We start from the raw sequence: 17,987 nt of genomic DNA on the forward strand, positions 1-17,987 counted from the left end.
TATAAAAGAAAGGACTGGGCTTAATTGTGGTCGTAAATATTGACCGCGTCAAATCTAATACCGTACCCTGAAGCTGCGAACTTACACCTTATAAGTTCTCCGATAGCGCCGCTTATAGCTCTAAAGATCGTGCCTAAAGGCTTGCGCCACCCTCAATTAATAAGAAAAAATAAAACGTGTAGAAATATAGATGTGACCTCTTTTCCTTGAGCTATCTGGAGATCAGATTTTCTGGGAACGTCCTTGGAGATTTGCGAACTAATTACCTGTTATTAGGCTGGCTACAGACATATAAAATGAAATAAACACAGGTAAAAAAGCAATAGATTTATTGAAACTTACATATTTGGGTGAACAGCAATGGGTCACTTCAAATGACAATAACGGTGACTGAGATACAACAATGAAAGAATCGCCAAGCTTGAATGGCGAAAAAATTCTATCTGAATGGTCCTGATTCCGATTTACGAATATTTTCAAAAAGCACTTTTACCCAACTATCAAACGTATTTTTTTTTGTCCTGCGCTGTAAGAACTGGCTCACAATTGGCTCAAGTGGCCCAAGGATGCGAACCCTTCGTCCAATAAATTGTTTTAAATATTTCTGATGATTCAAACGTTCACACGGTTCTTATCATTTAAACTTCCTTAGAAATATTGTGCGTAGCACCTTTTTTATTGCCCACTCTCTTAGCGAAATCCAAAGCTTGGATAGCACCGTTCTTTGTCTGAGGCTAACTGCGGTTTTTTTCTTTGCTGATTAGGGACTTTTCATTTCTGAAACTAGATTTAACTTAATTATAGGAATTCGGAATTATCTTTAGAAAGAAGGAACTTTATTTTGGTATTTTAAATACATCGCATTTTACTCACGGTACATATTACCCTTCCCATCAATTAATGACGTGCCGTCATTAGTACTTGCTTGCCTTTGGGCTTTTAAAATGTTCGTAATTTATTAACTTTTTCTTTGACATAATTATTTTATATTAATGTTATGGCTTAATCAGGAGTGCTAAAAATTTTCTCTATTACTTTTCTTATTTTATTCTACGTCCCTATCTAAAATTCATCTATCGGACTAATATTATTCATGGTCCTAGGCTAGCTACTATACTAAAGATTTTTTTCTTCTACATGTAACATTGATTACTTTTACATTTCCCACAAGGTTGGGGCTATTCTATCTTCACATTTTTTTTGAATTCACTTTTTACTAGGTTTTTTTTTTATTTTGCTGTTAATATGGCACATTACTTTCTACCTATGCTACACAGCTCGACAACACTACAAATAAATCTATCTGGACATCTAACATTACATACAAGAACGATTTAGAACACACAATATTGGGTTTACCATGTTCACTGGTAACATTAAAACACTTTCACTGGGGATGTTTGCTACGCAACGTTAATGATAGGATATCGGGATTTTTGAGTTATCAAAGTTATTAAGAGGTAACATATGTAAATTCACATCTATTTCATCACCATTCGAGTCTTTAGTGTACTCAATCCTTCTGTTGTAAATTATTGTCCTTTACTCTTTTCGTCTTGGCAAAATTTTTTAAAGCCCTTACCTTATGGCTTCTTCATAGGATAGTTCAAGAAAGATTTTGTTCATCGCATGAGTTTTCTCCAATTGTCAACTTGGAAATGATGCTTTAAACTGCAGGTGTGGGATATACTATCAGGGTTCATTCTTACCTGCTTTTTGATAGTTCATAGGGTGCCTTATCATTAACTGGTCGAACACTGGGAGTGCGTTTATTTTCTTCTCAGCATATCATTTTTGGGATATTTTGAGGCACGTAGAGAATGTATTCTCGCATAAAATTGTTCATTTGTGTTTCTTATAAAATTGTTAGCTCATGGCTTGCGTCTATTAACCTTTGCGGTAATTCCTAGGTTAATCATGGGGGAATTGAAGTTTGGGTTTGGAACAGGTCGACATCAAACTATAGTGAATCCTTCAACATATTGTCTTTAACTTGTGGGAGGGGTATATTGTCACTGAGGGGTTGATCACTGGGGTTAATTTTGGTTTCCAGGTCCATTGTTCAGAAATTATCTCGTAACATTTATGGGATAACAGAGATATGAATTTTCCACACAGAGGGGATAAGATGGATTCCGAGAGATGGTCGAAAGGGATTCGACGCATGAGTCTGTGACACATAAATAGTTATTGGGGTCATCAAATATCATGACTATAGGATCATATGGTATGTGGGTCCATAAGGATTATCAAAGGTGATATTTATGTACATATATCTTGTACTGGTCGATGGGGTTTTCGGACTTTATGTGATTATATTGTTCGATAAAGCACTGGATACTAAGATTCAAATAAAATGTTACCTGGTACGTAATAGGTTCTGTGGTCGAAAAAACAATGATCAAAGGTAACTGTTGTTTTCGTAGACGAACCTGGGATGAAAATTGCCTGGAGTGTATGGTGAGTACTCTTCGTTGGTTGAGGTATGATGAAAATAGATGCTACTAGGTTGTATCTGCACTGGGCAACTCATTGTGATGCTCGATATCCAATTTTGCCAATCCACTTCCTGTAATAAAAATAACGAGGCAGAATCATACGTTCTTTAAAGTAAATACTCATAGTACAAATAAGTCACGCATCGATTGGGTACATGATTTTTACGCTATGAGACAGAGTTAAATAAATACACTAGTATTAGTACACAAAACAAAATTTTTATCATGTTGGTTGAAATATATGTGTGAAGTTCCCATTGGGAAATTCAGAACATAGAAGTTTCTTCTAAGTAATTATAGCCTAACGACGATATAAAAGATTAATTATTTAACTTTAAGCGTGGTCTCTTATTATGCTTTCTAATTTACACTACTACATACACTTTATTTTAACTTTTTTCAACACTTAGCTAATTTTACATTATATTTAAAATAATCATTTAAACAGAGTTTATGCTACATGATTAATTTTGAGGTCTAATTTTACAACATATTTCATGCCTGCATTGTTCACGCACGTCCGTGCTGTTTAAGAAACGCATGTTGCAGCGTCATAACCACACGGTTTTACGTAAACAACCTTACAATGAGGGAACAAGACATAGCAAGGACGAGTGGAGACCTCTATACGCACTCGTTTTCTCATGTCTTCCCTTTTTCTTGGCTTAGACGTTCTCATGGGGTTCCTGGTTAAACTTCTGCATTTGAGCCGTTTCCCCGTGTTCTTCTCTTGGTTTTTGCCTTCTTAGTCTCAGGATTTTTCCGTAATTACAAGTCAATAGGGTTCTTATGGTCAGGGAAGTTGCGAATACGAAACATACGGCCAATAGTATGTTCCACCAGAAATTGGTCGATTCTTTGAGTTCATTCATGTTTCATCCTAGTCTTGTTACTTGTTGAAACAAGGCCTCGAAGGGTTTGGGGTCCAATTTCATAAAGATCTTCCATGCGTCATGGCTAGCTAGCAAATAATTTCTAAGACCACACTGGCTAATCATGACAAAACGAAACAATAGTAAAAAAAGGAGAAAAACGAGGATTATACAAGCCAGTGAAACATATGAACTAAAATGCAAATATTTCGGTCAAGACCTCCGCTTGACCGTCCTCAGTGCAGGATAATAACATCAAAATTACTAATAAAACTCCATGGATACTATAAAAAAATTTTTTTCAAACCTTGAAACGAAACGCAACTAAAATTTGAACGGTCAAGCGGAGGTCTTGACCGAAATATTTGCATTTTAGTTCATATGTTTCACTGGCTCGTATAATCCTCGTTTTTCTCTTTTTTTACTATTGTTTCGTTTTGCTAGCTAGCAATGAATTTTCATGCTTGAATATTACTCCATGTTTTACAATATCTTGGGCCACTGCGTGAACAACGAGGATTATGATGATATTCTTAAGCCTCATCTTATTTTTGTTTCTAGAATTAATTTATCATTAATTTTACTCGTTTTTTGGAAAATTCGTTTTTTTTTACTGCTTCGTTATTATTTTTTTTTAAAGGCACTTTAATTTTTTTTAACTTAGGTTATTTTTTATTATATAATCATTTTGTGGCATTGGCCAAAGAAAACTGATTTGTAGGCGTAAAACAGAATAAATATTTTAGGATTAGATAGGTTAGGAAAGTGAAGTTAGGACTTCCGAGCTTTATTCTGGTCGTGATATACCTCTATGACTGGTTGAGATATAACTTTAAAGCGTAGCTAATAATCGCTATACAATTTAATTTTACAATATATTTCTCGATTGAGAAACACATGAATCAGCAAACGTGCTGCACATAGTTACACTGGTATCCTATTTTATGTGTAGGCCTAAAATAATTATAATCTGTATCAACATAAAATATTTCATATAATTCGACACTTCTGTACTGGTAATTTTTTGTTTTGGATAATATCCATCTTGGTTAGGACATGGGTCGATTTTTCATAGAAAATCCGAGCTGCATGGGCTCGGATTAAACAATTTAAAAGCCGGAGCAACAATGTCGGAGCAACAACTTAAAAGCTGCATGGGCCTTGAGTTCCTCCCCAGGCTTCCCACAAAACGTGGTCCAACACCACTTGTCGTTCTCAGTCGACCACGAGCTTCCTACTTTGGGCCTTTCTCTCTGATCACCATTGTTTTGACATCTTTCGTATTATTATTTTTTTTCATTAATATTGACTTGGTTAACTTTACTTGCACACTGTTAAATTTATTATGATGGATCACAAGTTGATTTTCGTAAGGGATTTGAAATTTGTCTTTACATTAATTAGGGATATTTCCATCTGTCAGGTTTTTTAACCGTTCTGCCTGACTGTGTCGTTATTTTCTCCTCTGTTTCTTGCGGTTTTTTTTCGGTTTTTCTAGCGAGATAAGGTCGAACTTTTTGTATTGTTTTTTTCTATAATTCTTGCCCTCTTGTTTTTGTTTTTTTTGCGTGTGCGGCTGCTTATGTCGGTCGTGAATTCCCTATTCCTTTAACTATTATATGGTCTTATTTGCCTTCAGACTCTTTGGAACTGGTTTCCAATGATTCTCTATTATAAGTCTTAGAGGTTGCACCTTGCGTTTCTCAAGTATCCCCTGCCCTTCCTTCGTAAATTTTTACTCTTCTGGAAGTAGAAGGTTTATTCTCTATGTCCTCGCTTTGAGTTTTCAACTCGGGAGATTTGAAAGATTCTTGAGAGCTTTGCGAGGAATCAAGAGTTTTTGAGGGGTTCCTCCACTGTTTGAATGTCATGTCCTCAAGGGGATGAGGTATTTTTGCCGAGATGCTTTTTCCTATAAAATCAACTGATTAGGCTTACCCTGGACGTAGTTCTGTGATGGTCTTGACCTTATTGGTAATCGTCGAGAGTATTATATTCGGGCAATATGCATCGACTTGTTTTTAAGAGGACATTTATCAACTCCAAAGCCTATCGCAGATTTGTCTTAGTTGAATCTTTGGCGGGAGTTTTCTTTACCGTAATACCGGGGGTTTCTACAGCTCAGTTTAATTCTTCCTGCAATGACAGGGGCCTTTCTATTGGTGTTGCAGGGGAAACCATATTGTCTGAAAATCTTTTGGGGGGACAAGGGGTCGAAATTCTATCGGGGAAAAATTGGGTTTTTGGAGATATCGTTTAATCTAGTTCTCCCGCGCGCGCCGATGAATAACTTTTTGGATCTTTTGGTGTTTTTATTTAAGGAAAAAACCCTGGTATTAAGGATTTTTTCTTGGGAATAAATACATTTTTGATTGGTAAAAATTCTTCACAGTTTTCTCCGTCACTGTCATCTTCAAAATAATCTTGTTTAAAATTAAAGGTTTATAACTCTGCCAATCTTGATCTAGGGGGGTCATTTTTGGAATCTGATGACTCTGTAGAGGAGGGATGTAATACCCATCTCTCTGGAAATTTGGCTCTTTCTATTCGGCTAACATGCGCCTTGTAAGTTCTTCCACTATCGGGGTTTTCCATTTTAAAAGTATATTCGTTATCGTACTTTTTTACTATTCTGTACGGTCCAGAATATTTTTTGGAAAGTTTTTTGCCTTCCGTTTTTGCTTCGTTCTTTAGGTAGACGCAGTCTCCTATTTTGAAATCTATACTCCCCTTGACTTTGGGTTGGTTTCTTAGCTCTTGGTTTATTTTACATTTTTCCAACTCTTGCCTAACTATTTTATAAGTTTTCCTCATCTTATTTATGAATTCCCGTTTGTAGTCTTCTGAGCTATTGTAGTATTGCCGGGATTAAACAATTTCATCATACGGGATTGTAAAATCATGACTAAAAAGTAAATAAAATGGATTGTCTTTGGTTGTTTCTGAATAAGCAGTGTTGATTACGTTAGTTAAGTAAGGTAAGAATTGATCCCAGTCGTTCCTATTGTCTTTTGTATAAATACTTAATACGTTCGAGAATATTTTATGCCTATTTTCTATTTTACCATTAGCTTGTGGGTGGTACGGAGCTGTTACCATTTTCTCTATATTAAGAAAACTCATTAAGTCTTTTGTTACTTTTGAAACAAAATTGCTTCCGTTATCACTCAAAACTTTATATGGAATGCCAAATTTGAAAAATAATTTTGCTAACGCCTTACTTGTGGCGTAAGCGCTTTGATTTTTTAATGCTTTTGCAAAAGTAAATCCGGAAAAATGGTCTATAACCGAAAGAATACAAGTATGGCCTCTGGTGGAAACAGGTAAGCCTCCACTCGTCCTGTATAAGTCAAATGAGATGATGTCGAAGGGATACTTTGCTACCGGGACCCTTCCCATTGAAGGATTAGGATAAGCTGGGGGGATTTTTCTTAAGTTAGACGCTTCGCATGTACTTACAAATTCTTTAAGTTTTGTCATTGCCGACGGCACGTAAAAATACTGTTTTAATTTATGGAAAGTTTTCATTACTCCTAAATGTCCACCTATATCTGAATGAAAACATTCAAATGCAGGTGCTATTAATTTTTGTGGTAATACAGTTACTATTTAAGTTTGGTTTCTTTTTGTCTCATCAGTCACAATTCTACATAGTATTTAATCCCCCTGGTCGTAGTAGAAATTATCTATCTCTTTTCTAAGTTTTTTGAATTTATCCTGTAACGCGTTGTCATTCAAAAAATAATTAATAAGCGCGCAACACATTTCGTCCTTTTTTGCTTTCTTTTTATATTTTCTAACGACAAGGGATAAGTTAACCTTATTTTCCTTTACTGTGTCTTTGACTTTGTTTTTCTTAAATTTATGTTTGCTCTTATCATTGACGGTGTTTAACGTCATATATTTTAGTTTCTGACAAATTAGTTTCCGTCTATCTGCTTAAACAATCGAAATCTGTACTTTGTTTACCCTTTAAATGTTAAACCTCCTAATATATATCTTGGATTTTGATATTAAATCTGGCTAGAATGTCTGTGGGGTTTTTAAATGTGCGCAGGTACTGCAAGCTTTTATGGTCTGATCGTAGCATAAATTTTGTACCAATTAAATAATGTCTAAATTTGTCCAAGTGGTGGATTATAGATAATAATTCCAAGTTTTTAGTGGAATAACTACCTTCGCCCTTTAATAACAATCTACTCGAATAGTATATAACTTTTTCTATTTTTTTTTATTAGAAGTTCCTTGTAAAGGATCAGGGTTGCCTATGGGAATTATTTGCGAAAGAATAGCCCCAATGACATTTGAACCAGCATCGGATGTGACCACAAATTCTCCGTTTTCGAAATCAGGTAGTGATAATATTGGTTCAGAAGTGAGCGGCTTTTTGAGACGGTCTAGGGAAGTTTGAGCTTCCTGGGACCAGGTAACATTTTGGGAGTTCCCTTTAGTTAATTCCGTGAGGGGTTGCGCAATTTGGGCGTAATTGCGTACGAATTTTCTAAAGTAGCCAGTAAGACCTAAAATTTCCCTTAATTCTTTCATAGTTCTAGGTGGTGTGAGGTTTTTAACACATTTTATTTTATCAGGGTCTGGGGATATCTCTCCTCGTGTTACTACTACTCCTAAAAATTTAATTCTAGGTTGAAATAAATTTACTTTTTCAGGCCGGCATTTTAAATTGCCCCGTCTGAACTTCTCGAAGACCTTAGCTAATGTTGTTAAGTGTTGTTCAGTGTTTTCTCCCACGCATATGACATCATCAACAAAATGAATTATATTCTTTAATCCTCTTAACAGGTGTAATAGGGGTCTACATAGCGCGCTTGAACTTGTTTTCAGTCCGAATGGTACCCTTAAGTATTAATATGAACCACATTCAGATGCTGGAAATGCAGTTTTATGGACATCTTTTTCAGCTATTTTCACTTGGTGGTAGCCTTGGGTAAGGTCAAAAGAAGTAAAAATTTTGTTTTTGCTTGAAATTGAGTCAAGAATTTCGTCTATTCTTGGTAAAGGAAATTTATCGCTAACTACTTCTTTGTTGAGGGCTCTATAATCTACTACAAGTCTAAGGTCGCCATTCTTCTTTGGTACTAAGATCACTGGTGCACTATACGGACTTATACTGGGGCGTATAATTTCATTTTTTTCTAAATTTGTGATTTTAATTTTTATCCATTCTTTTTGCTAATATGTCAAACATTATAGCTGTTTTGCTACGGGATTACCAGTCGAAAAAATTGTTTGTTAATAAAACGGTAAAAGTAATATATCATCATAAGATGCGGAAAAAGAAACTATGAAATTACACAATAAATAGCTTAATTTGTTCTTAATTTCCGAGTCCGTAATATGATCCATATTAAATTTGTGTAAAAATTGCGATTTAGTTAGAGGTTACCTGTTATTTGAGGTTTTAATGCCGTTAACTAGGTTTCTTTTGGAATTTTCCCATCTATTTAAATCATTCTCTGATAAAACCTGGATTTGAACTAGACACGTCCCCTTTTTTATTTTAATTGTATCATTTTCATGGTTATTAGTTACCCAAATAAAACCTTCTCCTTTGTCATAAGATATAATCTGTTCCTCGCATAGCAGATTTTCAGCAATTTCAGATGGGGTCGCAAACCATATTTCGGATTTGCTAACCACTAGCTCAATCATCTGTGATATTTGAATTTTTTGCATCGTTTTGGGAGGGACTTTTGTTTTACTTATGGCGAATCCGTAATATTTCTCTTTATTTTCATTGTTTATTAGATTCATACTGGCGCTATGCTGCGCCATTGCGGCATCTTGTGGCGTCACGTTGGGTTTTACTATGTTTTTCCATAATTCCACTATTTTCTTGATTTCGTTTGACCTGTACTGTCGCATATCTCCTATTTTTATTTTTGCGGATTCAATACTTTTATTATTTAAATTTACTTCATCTCTGCAATGTCTTTCAGAATAATTGGACAAATTTCCAATTATTCCTTTTCCTCCTTGCGAGACATAAGGTTCAAAAGATTGCGACTTTATACCGTCAAAAATTTTGTTTATTGTTACGTTGTCTTCGTAACCTCTGTTACGATTTCCTAAGGTAGAAATTTCTTCCCCTACCTTAGCCGGGTAGACGAGCCTCTCGTTTGCTACGTCTAATAGTACTCTATTGGACCTTAAAAAATTTTTACCTATAATTGCTTCGTACGGAAAGTTATCGCATATTATAAAATTTGTCGGGAAGATCCTATTATCCCTTTTTACGTTTAGGAAAATTGAACCTCTTGCATCCAATTTATGCCCTGTCACACTAGTTAAATTGGGATTGTTAAAATTTCTTTGTTGCCTAATATGCAGAGGCAACATATTAAATACGCATGAGCTCATAATATTAACTGTAGCTCCGCTGTCAACTAAAGCCTTAAAGTAAACGTTTTCTACACAAAAATCCTTAAATATAGGTAACTTGTTAATACTATCACTACAAGACGGCACTACCATTGTTTTGGACCTATTAAATATCCCGCGCACCCTCTGGGTCCAATTTAGATTTCTGAGGGGCCTGAAACGTTTCCCTGAGGATTTATATCATGTGTCGGTGCCAGTAATAGATATTGAGACGTATGAGTTTCCGTAGGCATATCTAATTGATTTACATCTGTCTGTCTTCGCCATCTATTATTATAGTTACGTGGATGCCCTGTGTCAGTCCCGCTTGCTGGCGCTGACTGCCAATGCCATTGGCTTGCAAAATTTTCATTTCCCATTGGCAAATTTTCGTGATTTATATATAGCATTCTCGCATTATATTGGCTTTGGTGAGTATTTGGGTTTTCAAATCGGTAATTAATTTGTCTATTGGGGGGAGGGGTATAAAATTTTGTTTGGTACGTGTTGTAAGGTACTGATTGGCGCAATCTACCCTGGTTATAGCCTAGTGCACCACTGGTGTTAAAATCTTTTGTTCCGAACAAACGGTTGCTATAGTTTTGCGTATTAACGACAGCAATTCTTAGTATGCGGTTGGGGACATAACGGCACTCCCTCGCGATGTGCCCAGGTTGATTGCAATTAAATCATCTTATTATTGTATGGTTATTTTCATAATTAGATTTCTTGACAGGCTGAAAACGTACTGTTTTCTTCCTAGTGGGTTCTGGCGTTTTATTTCTTTGTGGCACTTGGGAGTTATCCCTTGAAAAGAAATTTGGGGATGCCTGATCGCCCCTGAAGTTTTATGTTCGTATTTGAATCGCCTAGGCTATTTATTTTTGCTTTACTATGATTTGCGACCATCGTGTCGACTTCGATCAATCGCTCTACCTCCTGAACTGCGAGATCCAGCGTCTGAATATTTTTGGATATTACCACTCTATATAGTTTTGGGGGTAGCCCTTGCAAAAAGGTATTTAGTATGACTTTTTCATACAGTTGCCCAGAACCTGTTCCGTATTTTGCCTCTACCGAAATGCGTATATTATCAAGATATTCTCTTATATTTTGTGAATAGTCGAAGCACACCGTTCCGTGTTTTAATTTATTTATGGAACTGGTTTCTATAAATCTATCTTTAAATGCTTTTAACAATTTGTCCACCGTATTTATTGGCAAGTTGGCGTTATTGCCTTGGTATGTTCAATCTGTTTTAGAAAGGTTGAGGCCTGGCCTTTTAATCGTAGTAGGAGCATATTGACTAACGCTTCTAGCTCTGTTTTTGTTAGTTGTACAAACTGGGCCAATTGGATATTAAATTCGTCAATATCTGATTGACCATTGTACTCCGGTATAGATATTGCTATTTCTATATTTTTTGTGAGCAACTTCTGCACTATTAATAACTAGTTATGGTCGTCCACTATTTTTTTTTGCGTTTTAATCAACTCAAAGTAAATTTATTTTTTCATTTGACGTACTTTGGGGGAGGCTATTATCTCTTATGAGATATTTTAAAGAGTTTCCTGTCGTAGTTTAGCGGTTATAGGCCTAAACGCTTTACTTATGTGTCTGTATCTCTCCAATAATTAAATTCAAATTACAAAGTTTATAGCGTAATTAGTTCGCAAGTTTCCCTCCAATTTCCGGCTGCGCCATTTGTAGCGCTGAAAATTATTTGTGGCTATAAAAGGGGTTATTAGCTATAAAAGGAAGGACTGGGCTTAATTGTGGTCGTAAATATTGACCACGTCAAATCTAATATCGTACCCTGAAGCTGTGAACTTACACCTTATAAGTTCTCCGATAGCGCCTCTTATAGCGCTAAAGATCGTGCCTAAAGGCTTGCGCCACCCTCAATTAATGAGAAAAAATAAAACGTGTAGAAATATGAATGTGACCTTTTTCCTTGAGATATCTGGAGATCAGATTCTCTGGCAACGTCCTTGGAGATTTGCAAACCAATTACCTGTTATTAGGCTTGATACAGACATATAAAATGAAATAAACACAGGTAAAAAAGCAATAGATTTATTGAAACTTACATATTTGGGTGAACAGCAATGGGTCACTTCAAATGACAATAACGGTGACTGAGATGCAACAATAAAAGAATCGCCAAGCTTGAATAGCGAAAAAATTCTATCTGACTGGTCTTGATTCCGGCTTACGAATAACTCCCAAAAGCACGTTTGCCCCATTATCAAAGTTAGTTTTTTCGTCCAGCACTGTAAGAACTGGCTCACGATTGGCTCAAGTGGCCAAAGGATGCGAACCCTTCGTCCAATAAATTGTTTTAAATATTTCTGATGATTCAAACGTTCACACGGTTCTTATCATTTAAACTTCCTTAGAAACATTGTGCGTAGCACCTTTTTTATTGCCCACTCTCTTAGCGAAATCCAAAGCTTGGATAGAGCCGTTCTTTGTCTGAGGCTAACTGCGGTTTTTTTCTTTGCTGATTAAGGACTTTTCATTTTTGAAACTAGATTTAACTTAATTATAGGAAGTAGGAATTATCTTTAGAAAGAAGAAACTTTATTTAGCAGCTTCAGGGTACGATATTAGATTTGACGCGGTCAATATTTATGACCACAATTAAGCCCAGTCCTTCCTTTTATAGCTAATAACCCCTTTCATAGCCACAAATAATTTTCATCGCTACAAATGGCACGGTCGGTAGGATCCTACCGACCGCGCCATTTGTAGCGATGAAAATTATTTGTGGCTATAAAAGGGGTTATTAGCTATAAAAGAAAGGACTGGGCTTAATTGTGGTCATAAATATTGACCGCGTCAAATCTAATATCCTAGTTTAAAGCTGCGATCTTACACCTTATAAGTTCTCCGATGGCGCCGCTTATACCGCTGAAGATTGTGCCAACAAGGCTTGCGCCACCCTCAATTAATGAGAGAAAATAAAACGTGTAGAAATATAAATGTGACCTCTTTTCCTTGAGCTATCTGGAGATCAGATTCCCTGGGAACGTCCTTGGAGATTTGCGAACTAATTACCTGTTATTAGGCTGGCTACAGACATATAAAATGAAATAAACACAGGTAAAAAAGCAATAGATTTATTGAAACTTACATTTTTGGATGAACAGCAATGGGTCACTTCAAATGCCAATAACGGTGACTGAGATACAACAATAAAAGAATCGCCAAGCTTGAATGGCGTAAAAATTCTATCTGAATGGTCCTGATTCCGATTTACGAATCTTTTCCAAAAACACTTTTACCCCACTATCAAACGTAGTTTTTTTGTCCTGCGCTGTGATAACTGGCTCACAATTGGCTCAAGTAGCCAAAGGATGTGAACCCTTCGTCCAATAAATTGTTTTAAATATTTCTGATGATTCAAACGTTCACACGGTTCTTATCATTTAAATTTCCTTAGAAACATTGTGCGTAGCACCTTTTTTATTGCCCACTCTCTTAGCGAAATCCAAAGCTTGGATAGCGCCGTTCTTTGTCTGAGGCTAACTGCGGTTTTTTTTCTTTGCTGATTAAGGACTTTTCATTTTTGAAACTAGATTTAACTTAATTATAGGAAGTCGGAATTATCTTTAGAAAGAAGAAACTTTATTTTGGTATTTTAAATACATCGCATTTTACTCACGGTACACTTGATCAGTTCTAAGCATATAAAAATCACAGCCATTGCCATCGTCATACAAATTTGTACCTTAACTCGAAATATCACAAACAGAGTTAAACTAAAACCTAAGACATTTAAATATGCAACTATCTGAAAAAAATTAAATAACTCAAACTAAGAAAATACAACTCAAATTTTCTACTGCACTGAAAAATGGAACACAGTGCTGAAAAATGGAATATTCATCGAGCGTTACTCTCTAGAAGAGTTCTTGAAACAAGAATTGGCTTTTGCACTGCTAGTCTATACTGATTTACCGGTAAAGATAAACTTTTAAGCAGAAAAAGGAATTAACATTCCTTGCCACTATTCCTATTTCCTTTTAGCCTATCTTAAAGCATTTATAGGCAAGTTACAGCAAAGATATACTATTTTTAAGAAAAAACCTTGTGTCTTAAATAGTTTCCGTTCTTTGGGCTAAAAATTTCACAAAGGGGAAACAATCAAATTTTAAAAGGCGGAGTCATTTGTCCCCCAGAAAATGTATCCTTATCAGCCTAAATTTTATATTCAGTCTACACTATTATTTACCCCGATTGCTGACAAACTATTACAAGCAGTTTAAGGTTTAAGGTTTAATGTATGAAAATTAGTTTATTGCAAACACATTGGTTGGGAAAACACATTCCAACTGTTTGATTGCACGCAAATTCTCGGAAATTTGTAGTTAAAATTATGCGGGCGTTGAAACGTGGAATATTCATCAAGAATTACCGTTAAAAATCTGGAAGAATTAGGCTCTGGATGATCTCTTGAAACAAGAACTGGCTACTGCATTGCCAGTATATACCTATTTCTCGGTAATGATAAACTTTTAAGCAGAAAAAGGAATTAACACTCCTTCCCTCTGGAGTCTTTTCTCCGTTTTCTGTTTCATTTTGGAAAACCTTAAAGTATTTATAGGTAAGTTACAGCACAGATAAACCAATTTTTTTGTTAAAACCTTGCAACTGAAAATTTTGTTTTTGTTCTGCCTTAAAATTTCATGCAGGAGAACCCATTAAATTTTAAAAGACCGAGTTATTTTTGTCTCCAAAAATTACATTTCCTTGTCAGCCTAGGTTTGTCATTTTGTCTACCCTATTAGTTACCTCGATTACTCACAAACCATTACAAGCAGTTTAAGGTTTTAGTTAAAGATACTACATTGGGTTATTGGTACTGCTAAATCGATTTGTAAGCTCTGTGAAGTGGTCAGATATCTCTTTATGGGATCTCGGATTTCGGTGTTTAGTCTCAACAAGTTCGCTTATGGTTGTTTATGTGTTTTTATGTTGATTGTAAATTATATCCTTTTTAAGTAAATTTATTAAGTTATGATTAGCGACAATGTTAATGGGATTGTTTACAAAAAATTTCCCCTTTGGTTTTATTATTTTAGTATTTTAAAACGCACCATTAAGGAATCGCTTTTAGATAGTCTTATGATCCCCCTTGCACAGAAAATATCAAGACGTTAATTTCGAAACTCCTCGCAGGCAATGCGCTTTGAAATGGGAAGTGTTATGTAAGAAAAGTTTTATTCAGATAAAAAAGTTGATGCAACGGGGATAGAAGGGAGGAAGTGAGTGAGGGAAGGTTACATGGTGACTGCGAGGGAAGAATACGAAGGGATTGTTTTTACATACAAATAATCGAAACCTTGCACTGTTGTCGCACGGCAATAGCGACGTCGCTGCTAGATCGAGCTACTCCTTCAAGAAGCTTTAGAGTCCTTAATAACAATAAATCACAGCTTAAACAACTGTAATTATCGCAAGATATTGCTTGAAGCTCAGCTATACTTGTATAACAAAAATAATAATAGAGTAAACTCATAGAAGTAGAATTACAACAGCTACTCTTTTTTCTTCCAAAACGGTAAAGAAAAGTTTGTGATAATTCTTCACCCGAGGTTCAAATATGCCAGGAATGGCCATTTTAGCAGTCTTATTTTCTCCTTATTAGTCAAAGCTATTGGGAAAAAGCCGAACAGAGGCAATGTCCAATCTTTTGTTTTTCTGAAAGTTTTCAATTTTTATAAGCCAGAGTTTCCAAACCATTGTTTTCGTCTGTTATTACTTAAAAACACAAATTCCTTTGTAATTTATTTCTGGCTGAGAGTAGATGCTCTGAGACCGAGTTGACAAGCTGAAAATGCTCGACTTAGAGAAAGTAGCTTTCCCTTCATTTCCCTCCATTACCACTTTCTTCCATTTATCACTTTCACCCATTATCACTTTCCTCCATTGTCACTTTCCTCCATTTATCACTTCACTTTCCCTCAATTATCAACAAGAATTGAGAATTATTGGAATAACCAAATCAACATTACTAATGCGAGCCGAAAAATTCAAAATTTCTGACACTGGCCATTCTAGTTGAACCAAGTCTTAGTTTTTCTTACGAAAGTGCTGCCACTGAGTGTGATTTTTGAAGCCGCTTCAGATTCTAACTGATAAAAGAAATAGAACGAGTGAGAAGTCAGTGAATACTCAACAACCATTGGAACAAGGGCGAGCTACCAGCTTTCCCCGAGAAAGAAGCAGAGGTGAAAAAGTAGAAGGTGCTTCAAGAAATTATTGAGAAAGACAAAGCTATTGTCAGACACAGAGGAATTAAAGATAAAAACGGCCAATTTGAGAAGTTGCAAAAAAGAACATGTAGCTTTTATCTCTGCAACATAGTAACTTTCAGATAAGGTACTTGAAGGGGGATTTGAGAAATTGAAGCAGAGCCTTAATATTATGGGTTCCTCTGACTTGGGGATTGCCTAAAACAGTGTTGGAACCCTGTATAACAACGTAAAAAGAAGAAAAGTGGTGTTGAAATTCTGGTCGAAAAACGAAAACAAACTCCGATCGATTTTTTTGGTCAAAAAAACGAAATATTAGTTCAATTTCCACTGTATCTGTTGTATTCGAGTTTTGATTATTTTTTATACAAGTAAACGAAGTATAGTAGCTGAAAAAAAAAATCTGAAAATAGTCGAGACTTATTTAATGATCGAGAATAGACCATGAAGGGTGAGTAGGAATTTAATAAGAAAGTAGATTACCTATGTATACCAGTTTGATTACTTCTTTCTCACAATAAGAGCCGTTGCAGTTGGTCAGTTTATTGTCATTTTTCTTTATATGAAAGTCACTAAACTTATTTTTTTCAACAAGTCTACCCTGCCTGATCTCTGTGATGTGCTTCAATTTGTCGAAAATTAATTAAGTGCGGAAAAGTGGTAAAGCTACTTTGCATCTTAAAGGGAAAAAATGAATTTGTCAATTTTTACAACTTATCCATGGGCACAGAACACAAAAAAAAATCATTTTTTGACGAACAACTCTCAGTACTCGGTTGAATCAACCTAAACTTGCATTCTATTCAATTAAGTTATCAGTTGAGAATATTTTTAGGTGGATATTTGGCCAACAGTTTAGCAATTGCTACCGATGCTGCTCACCTTTTAAGTGACTTCGCTAGTTTCATGATATCTTTATTCTCTTTGTACATAGCCACAAGACCAGCCACACAGAGGATGAGTTTTGGGTACTATAGGGCTGGTAAGTCTGTATTTCATCTATTCCTCATGTTTCTTTTTCTGTTTATATCGCTTTACTTTTTTGTCTTTTTTCTTCATTTCTCTTTTGCTCTAAAAACTCCTTTCCCCTTATGTTCTATTTTTCTCTATTACATCTTCTTTATACATGTTTCTCATCGATCTGTTTTATCTCTTAATATTTTTCGATGGTATGTGTGATTTCGTTTGATCACGTTTTACTGTATGAAGTTTCACGTATGGCATTTGTTAAACAAAAGAAAGGAATTGCTGAACATAATTTTTTTCTAGTAGCCTTCCGAGTTTTTTTAATCTTTAGGATGTGCACATTTTCCTTTAGGGTGTGATATAGAGTGACTTGGACATTAGGATTTTACACCCTTTAAATGTTCCACATTTACAATCACCAAAAAGACAAAGATTGAATCTGAAACTTGTTTGGGGAAAGTCAGTGGCATCAGTTCATGGAAGCTAAGGGGGGGGGGATTGGAGAATTTATTTTTCAAAATCTATAATTGTCGTTTTTGTGTATTTTCCAGTAAAATAACACAAAAACATATTTCTCAGAGTCCAGAGGAGCATATGTCCTCCCCTGTCCCCTCTCCCCAATTAAGGAAAACTGGTGGAACAAAAACATTTAATGGTAGTATTATAGGCTAAGGTTTTAAGTATTTGATGGCGGAAGCCAAAGATTCTAACTTATGGCAAAATTCCAGTACCAGTCTTTCGTTTTTTTTTTCTTCCAACTTCAAAGAATTCTTTAGTAATGAAAATAAAAACATTAATGATATGAAATTATTATTTCCGTTTTAGAGATCTCTCTTCAACGATTCAGATTTCCAGAATAAAAGATAAGTGATCCTGCTTGATTTGGATTATCGTCATATCGCCTTTTTCTTTGCTTTTTTTTGAAACTGAAAAGTGATGTCATATAGCCTAAATAACGTGCAATTACTTGGTAAAAACGGTAATAACGTGTGATAGAAAATTAATAACTTGTT

The 17,987-nt window shown here is 35.4% G+C and overlaps 1 protein-coding gene across 4 annotated transcripts in view; it reads left to right on the forward strand.

The window, feature by feature from the left end:
- The window catches only part of LOC148939349 (proton-coupled zinc antiporter SLC30A2-like), a 99,321-nt gene that overhangs the window by 56,913 nt on the left and 24,421 nt on the right, over positions 1–17,987 (forward strand). For all 4 annotated transcript variants that reach the window (XM_089107169.1, XM_089107170.1, XM_089107172.1 and 1 more), the window contains exon 5: positions 16,844–16,990. In XM_089107169.1, coding sequence (XP_088963295.1) covers positions 16,844–16,990 — 147 coding nt within the window. The remainder of the gene's footprint in view (positions 1–16,843; positions 16,991–17,987) is intronic.

The sequence above is a fragment of the Artemia sp. Qi Xiang Cuo genome, chromosome 21, assembly GCF_049724085.1.
Source record: "Artemia sp. Qi Xiang Cuo chromosome 21, ASM4972408v1, whole genome shotgun sequence".
Classification (NCBI taxonomy): domain Eukaryota; kingdom Metazoa; phylum Arthropoda; class Branchiopoda; order Anostraca; family Artemiidae; genus Artemia; species Artemia sp. Qi Xiang Cuo.